This window comes from Suricata suricatta, chromosome 7, assembly GCF_006229205.1.
Source record: "Suricata suricatta isolate VVHF042 chromosome 7, meerkat_22Aug2017_6uvM2_HiC, whole genome shotgun sequence".
NCBI classification, from domain to species: domain Eukaryota; kingdom Metazoa; phylum Chordata; class Mammalia; order Carnivora; family Herpestidae; genus Suricata; species Suricata suricatta.
Genome location: NC_043706.1, coordinates 36,007,223 through 36,015,275, shown reverse-complemented (window position 1 = coordinate 36,015,275; position 8,053 = coordinate 36,007,223). Strand labels below are relative to the sequence as shown.

The 8,053-nt window shown below is 36.4% G+C and overlaps 1 protein-coding gene across 1 annotated transcript in view; it reads right to left on the bottom strand.

The window, feature by feature from the left end:
* Window positions 1–8,053, bottom strand: part of DNAH8 (dynein axonemal heavy chain 8) — a 323,365-nt gene that overhangs the window by 274,540 nt on the left and 40,772 nt on the right. The window contains exon 8 of the mRNA XM_029943168.1: window positions 2,040–2,153. Coding sequence (XP_029799028.1) covers window positions 2,040–2,153 — 114 coding nt within the window. The remainder of the gene's footprint in view (window positions 1–2,039; window positions 2,154–8,053) is intronic.

Here is an 8,053-nt window from a genome sequence, read left to right as displayed (position 1 = left end):
GGGGGGCACTTGTGGGGAGAAGCACTGGGTGTTATATGGAAACTAATTTGACAATAAACTATTATTAAAAAATAATAATAACAATAATAATATATATCCATGGCTAGAGCAATTGAAGAAAAATTTTTTAAAAATTCTATAAATTTAAACAAGTCTTTTGAACCAATAATTAAAGTTAGTACGCCTAAAAATCTAGAAGTCTTGATAACAATTAAAATATTGTACCTTTCTTCCAAGTTTTTTATAATAAAAAGCTTTAAATAATATAGAAAAGTGCAGAGAATAGTATAATGATCAGTTATATCCATAACTACACTTGACAAATATTAACATTTTGCTATATTTGTTTCATCTATTATTTTTTTTACATAAACATCTATTTGCAGGTAGTCCTCCTAGAATAGACTTAAGATATATGTATATTTAATATTTGAATCTTCAACTCTTGTGAGTAACCCCAAATGCATGTGACATGTCATAATTCTGATTTTTCTTAGAAACAGATTTTAATGGCACATACTATAAAGCTGGGGAATCAAGTCACATATAAATGAGATCACACAGTATTTGTCTTTCTCTGTCTGACTTACATTACTTAGCATAATGCCCTCAAGGTCCATCCATGTCATAAATGGCAGGATTTCCTTCTTTCACAAAGCTGAATATTATTCATGTGTGTGTGTGTGTGTGTGTGTGTGTGTATACACCCACTTATCCAGTGATAGACACCTAGGTCTTTTCCAAGTCTTTAACCCACTTCAGGCTAATTTTTATGAACAATGTAAGATAGGGGTCTAATTTTATTCCTTTACATATGATTATTCAGTTTTCCCAATACCATTTATTGAAGAGACTCTCCTTTCCTCACTGAGTATTCTTAGTTCCCTTGTCAAAATTTTTGACCATATATGTGAGGATTTATTTCTCTCGTTTCTGATTGATGTGTCTATTTTTATGCCAGTACCATACTGCTTTGATTACTATAGCTTTGCAGTATAGCTTGAAATCAGGAAGTGTAATGTCTCTAGCTTCATTCTTCTTTCTCAGGATTGTTTTGACTAGTGGAGGCCTTTTGTGGTTCCATACAAATTTGAGGATCTTTTTCCATTATTAAAAAAATGTCATTGAAAATTCGGTAGGGATTGTATTGAATATAGATGGCTTTGGGTAGTGTGGAAATTTTAACAATATTCATTCTTCCATTCCATGAACATGGGATATCTTTCCATTTCTTTTTGAAGTGCTTTGGTATCAGGGTTGGGCACTCTCTCTTGTTCAGACCTGGATAATTCACCCTACGGGAAACAAATCACCCTATGGAAAGACTCATGTGGTGTGCAACAGGGGCCTGCCAACAACCATGTAAGTGAGCTTAGAAGTGGAGCCTCCAGCTGTTGGTCTCCACTTCCAGTGACACCGCATTCCCAGCTAACAGTTTCTCCACAAGTTCATGAGGCACCATGAGGCAGAGGCACTCAAACTATGCTATCCCTGGATTCTTGATTTATAGGAACTGTGTTTTATGCAAATCAGCTCTGGGGTAATATGTTATGCAACAATGGATTAATTAGTTTAATTCACAAATGAGATTATACTCATGATAATGTCAAATATTTAAATGTAGTTTAGAATAATAAATAAGTTTATAATTCATGATAGATGTATAACAGGAAAATACATCTTCAAAAAATTTTTGTTAATGATTATTTTATTTTTGAGAAACAGAGTGTGAGCAGGGGAGGGGCAGAGAGAGAGAGGGAAACACAGGGGAGGGGCAGGAGAGAGGGAGATACAGAAACGAAATCAGGCTCCAGGCTCTAAGCTGTCAGCACAGAGCCTGATGTAGAGCTCAAACCCATGAACCGCCAGATCGTGACCTGAGCTGAAGTTGGATACTTAATCTACTGAGCCACCCAGGCACCCCAGGAAAATATATCTTTTAAATAACTTACCTACAGTATACACTTCCCAATACACATATGTCAAAGCTATTTTAAAATGAGTTATTTTTCAAAGTACACATTAAAAACCATACTTACTAGGTCATGGTTATAGAGAGGTTGACATACTTTTTCTAAAGTATATAAATATCTGACATTATCTTTTGATTCATTTGCTGTATCTGTTATTCTTGCATCCAAATCACGCCAATTCTAAAGGAAAAAATGTATAGGAATTCCATGAAACATCCAAATATATCACTGTACTTAATTTTAATGAAGAAATTTAGGCTATCTTCCTTAATCACACATATGGTAAAATAGTTGATACTGAAATGTGATACATCTTCTTTTATATTACTTAAGACTTAAAGTTATCATAAATACCTTACATGATTTACTAAAACTGAAGACTCATTCTGTTTGTAATTAACATTTTATCAGTAGGCTTAAACTGAACTTGCTACTATCAGGAGTGACTTTTCTAGGTTAGTTATTTATGACAATACATTGTTTTGGGTCTCTAAGAAAAGGGTATATATCTAGATAGCTAGATATAGGTATAGATAGATATAAAGATATAAATTTTTTAAAAGAAAAAATACAGAATAATAAAAGAATCCAGAAAAAATCAAACCAAACTGGACTGGTGGACACAAGCTATCTAATGAGAGCACATTTTTGCTTTTTAATTTTTTTATAGTTTATTGTCATGTTGATTTCCATATAACACCCCATGCTCTTCCCCACAAGTGCCCTCCTCCATGACCAGCACCCCCCTTCCCTTACCGCCTCCCTCTTCAGCCCTGTTTGTTTTCAACATTCAAGAGTCTCTCATGCTTTGCCTCCCTCCCTCTTCCTAATTCTTTCCCCACCCATTCCCCTTCCCATGGTCCCCTGCTAGTTTTCTCCTGTTAGACTTATGAGTGAAAACATATGGTATCTGTCCTTCTCTGTTTGACCTATTTCACTCAGCATGACACCCTCAAGGTCCATCCATGTTGCCACGAATGGCCAGATTTCATTCTTTGTCATTGTCATGTAGTATTCCATTGTATATATCAACCACATCTTCTTGATCCATTCAGCAGGTGATGGACATTTGGGCTCTTTCTATGTTTTGGCTCTTGTTGAAAGTACTGCTGTGAACATTGGGGTACATGTGCCCTGAGGCATCAGCACCTCTGTATCCCTTGGATAAATCCCTAGCAGTGCTATTGCTGGGTCATAGGGGGTTCTATTGGCAGTTTTTTGAGGAACCTCCACAGTGTTCCCAAGTGGCTGTACCAGATTACATTCCCACCAACAGTGTAGGAGGGTGCCCGTTTCTCCACATCCTAGCCAGCATCTGTAGTTTCTTGATTTGTTCATTTTAGCCACTCTGACAAGCATGAGGTGGTATCTCAGTGTGGTTTTGATTTGTATTTCCCTGATGATGAGTGATGCTGAGCATCATTTCATGTACTTGTAGGCCATCTGGATGTCCTCTTTGGAGAAGTGTCTATTCATGACTTCTGCACATTTCTTCACTGGATTACACGTTTTTTCAGGTGTGGAGTTTGGTGAGTTCCTCAAAGATTTTGGATATTAGCCCTTTATCTGATATGTTATTTGCAACTATTTTTCCCCCATTCTGTTGGTTGCTCTTTAGTTTTCTTGATTGTTTCCTTTGCAGTGCAGAAGCTTTTTATCTTGATGAGGTCCCAATAGTTCATTTTTGCCTTGATTCCCTTGCCTTTGGGGATGTGTTGAGTAGGAAATTGCTGCTATTAAGGTCAAGAAGGCTATTTCCTGCTTTCTCCTCTAGGGTTTTGATGGTTTCTTGTCTTACATTCAGGTCCTTAACCCATTTTGACTTTATTTTTGTGTATGGTTTAAGAAAGTGGTCTAGTTTCATTCTTCTGCATGTTGCTGTCCAGTTCTCCCAGCACCACCTGATAAAGAGGCTGTCTTTTTTCCCTTGGATACTCTTTCCTGCCTTGTCAAAGATTGATTGGCCATACATTTGTGGGTCCAGTTCTGCGTTCTCTATTCAATTCCATTCTGGTTTTGTGTCAATATCATACTGTCTTGATGATGACAGCTTTGTAGTAGAGGATAAGACTAAGATTATGATGCCTCCCATTTTGGTTTTCTTCTTCAATATTACTTTGGCTATTTGGGTTATTTTGTGGTTCCATATGAATTTTAGGATAGTTTGTTCTAGCTTTGAAAAGAATGCTGGGGAAATTTTGATGGGGATTGCATTGAATGTGTAGATTGCTTTGGGTACTAATGACATTTTCACAATGTTTATTCTTCCAATCCATAAGCATGGAATATTTTTCCATTTCGTGATGTCTTCTTCAATTTCCCTCATAAGTTTTCTATAATTTTCATCATACAGGTCTTTTACATTTTGGTTAGGTTTATTCCTAGGTATTTTATGGTTTTTCATGTAACTGTGAATGGGATCAGTTCCTTGATTTCTCTTTCTGTTGCTTCAATATTGATGCATAGAAATGCAACCGACTTCTGTATGTTGATTTTGTACCCTGCGACTTTGCTGAATTCATGGATCAGTTCTAGAAGGCTTCTGATGGAGTCAGATTTTCCATGTAGAGTATCATGTCATCTGCAAAAAGTGAAAGTTTGACTTCATCTTTGCTGATTCTTATGACTTTTATTTCCTTTTGTTGCCTGATTGCTGATGCTAGGACTTCCAGCACTATGTTAAACAACAGTGGTGAGAGTGGACACCCTTCCTAATCTCAGGGGGAAAGCTCTCAGTATTTCCCCATTGAGGATGATATTAGCTGTGGGCTTTTCTTAAGTGGCTTTTATGATGTTTAAGTAAGTTCCTTCTATCCCGACTTTCTCGAGGATTTTTATTAAGAAAGGATGCTGTATTTTGTCAATGCTTTTTCTGCATCTATCAACAGGATCATATGGTTTTCATCTTTCCTTTTTTTAATGTGATGTATCACATTGATGGATTTGTGAATACTGAACCAGCCCTATAGACCAGGAATGAATCCCACTTAATCATGATGGATAATTATTTTTATGTGCAGTTGAATTTGATTTGCTAGTATCTTATTGAGTATTTTTGCCTCTGTCTTCATTAAGGATATTGGCTTGTAGTTCTCTTCTTTTGTTGGGTCTCTGTCTGGTTTGGGAATCAAAGTGATGCTGGCTTCGAAGAAGAAGTTCGGAAGTTTCCCTTCTATTTCTAAAATTTGGAATAGCATGAGAAGAATGGGTATTAACTCTGCTTTAAATGTCTGGTGGAATTCCACTGGAAGTCATCTGGCCCTGGACTTTTATTCATTGGAACGTTTTTGAGAACTAATTTGATTTCTTCACTGGTTATGGGTCTGTTCAGATTTTGTATCCTCGTTTGAATTTTGGTAGTGCATGTGTGTTTAGGAATTTGTCTGTTTCTTCTGGATTGTCCAGTTTGTTGGCATTTAATTTTTCATAGTAATCTCTGATGATTGCTTGTATTTCTGAGGGATCAGTTGTAATAGATCCATTTTCATTCATATTGTCTCTTTGGGTGTTCTCTCTTTTATTTCTTAGGAGCCTGGCTAGAGCTTTATCAATTTTATTTTTCTCAAAAACCCAACTCTTGGTTTCATTGATCTGTTCAATCATTTTTTTGGATTCTATATTGTTTATTTCTGCCCTGATCTTTATTATTTCTCTTCTTCTGCTGGGTTTGGGATACTTTTGCTGCTCCCCTTCAAGTTGTGTTGGGTGCTCTGTTAGATTTTGAATTTGTGCTTTTTCTAGTTTCTTGAAAAAGGCCTGGATTGCGATATACTTTCCTCCTAGGACTGTCTTTGCTGCATCCCAGAGAGTGGATTGTTTTATTTTCATTTTCATTTGTTTCTATATATTTTTTTAATTTCTTCTCTAATTGCCTGATTGGCCCAATCATTCTTTAGTAGGGTGGTTTTTAACCTCCACATTCTTGGAGTTTATATATATACTGTTTTATGACTCAGTATGTGATCTATCTTGGAGAATGTGCCATGTGCACTCAAGAAGAAGGTGAATTCCCTAGCTTCAGGATGCAAAGTTTTAAACATATCTATTAACTCCATCTGTTTCAATGTATCATTCAGGTTCATTGTTTCTTTAGTGATTTTCTGTCTGGTTGACCTATCCATTGCTTGAGTGGAATATTAAAATCCCCTGCAATAAGTACATTCTTATCAATAAGATTGTTTCTGTTTGTGATTATTTATGTATTTGGGTGCTCCCAAATTCGGTTCATAGATGTTTATAATTGTTAGCTCTTCCTGATGGAGAGACCCTGAAATTATTATATAATGCCCTTCTTCATCTTTTGTTACTGCCTTTACTTGGAAGTCCAAGTTGTCTGATATAAGTATGGCTACTCTGGTTTTCTTTTGATTTCCAGTAGCATGATAGATAGATTTACTTTCAATCTGAAGGTGTCTTCAGGTCTCAGATGAGTCTCTTGTAGATAGCAAATAAATGGATTTTGTTTTTTTATCCATTCTGCTACCATGTGTTGTTTGATTGGAGCATTCAGTCCATTTACATTCAGTGTTATTATTGAAAAATGTGGGGTTAGATTCACTGTGTTCTCTGTAGAGTTCATGGTTGTAGTGGTGTCTCTGGTACCTTATATTCCTTGCTACATTTCCCTCATAGAATCCCTCTTAGGATTTCTTGTAGGGCTGGTTTGGTGGTGATGAATTCTCTCAATATTTGTTTATTTGGGGAAACCTTTATCTCTTCTTCTATTTTGAATGAGATTCACTAGATAAAGGATTCTTGGCTGCATATTATTTCTGTTCATCACATTGAAGATTTCCTGCCATTCCTTTCTGGCCTGCCAAATTTCAGTAGATAGGTCTGTAACCACTCTGATAGGTTTCCCTTTTTATGTTAGGGTCCTTTTATCCCTAGCTGCTTTCACAATTCTCTCTTTATCCTTATATTTTGCCAGTTTCACTATAATATGTCATGCTGAAGGTCGATTCAAGTTACATCTGAGGGGAGTTCTCTGCACCTTTTGTATTTCAATGTCTATTTCCTTCCCCAGATTGGGGAAGTTCTTGGCTATAACAGATCAAGCACCCCTTCAGGACCTTTTTCTCTTTCTCTTCTTCAGGAACTCCTATGATATGGATATTCTTCTGTTTGATTGTATCACTCAGGTCTCAAATTCTCCTTTCATGCTCCTGGATCAATTTATCTTTCTTTTTCTTGGCTTCCTCTTTTGTTATAACTGTGTCTTCTAATTCACCTATTTTCCTCTCTGTCTCTTCAAACCATTCAGTGGCTGCCTCCATTTTATTATGCACCTCCTTATAGCCTTTTTTTTTTAACTCATCACAGCTATCTGAAGGTCCCTAGTCTTTGTATCAATGGATTCTTTGATGCTTTTTTCAACCCAGCGATTAATTTTATGACAATTGTTCTAAATTCTTGTTCAGTTATGTTGCTTATGTCTCTTTTGAGCAGTTCTGTGGCTGTAATTTCTTCCTGTAATTTTTTTAGAGGAGAGTTCTTTTGTGTTGTCATTTTGGCTAGCTTTCTGTCTCTTGTCAGTTATAAAAGCTCATTGTGCAGCATGCACCTGTTAGTATTGCTCTATTGAAGGAGGCTCATTGACTGTCCAGGGCCTGTCATTTCAGGAAGTGTTCTTTTTATGGTTTCTCTTGTTATGCCATTGATTATTTTATTTCCCTACTCAGTGATATTTGGGACTCTCCGCCATGTGTACTTTGGCTTGTTTCTTGAGGTAGCCCTGAAAAGGAAAACAGACAAACACACAGGGAACAAAAACATGCAAATGCACAGATAAATCAAATAAACAAGCAAACCAAAAGGGGAACCAAAAAGAGAACAGAAGAGAAAAGAAAGGAAAAGAAAAGAAAAAAAAGAAGGGGGGGTACAGAAACAACCAAAGACAAAGGACAGTCTGAGAGCATAAAACCTGTGGAGGGAAGAGATAAGAATGAGATAAGGGAAAATATAACTGGATGGCAAGAGTTGATCTAATCACTCCAGTGCATAAATGTTGGTCTTTCCAAGACTCCAGGGGGTAAAAGAAGAAATGAAGGAAAAACGTAAATAGAAAAAAAAAAAAAAAA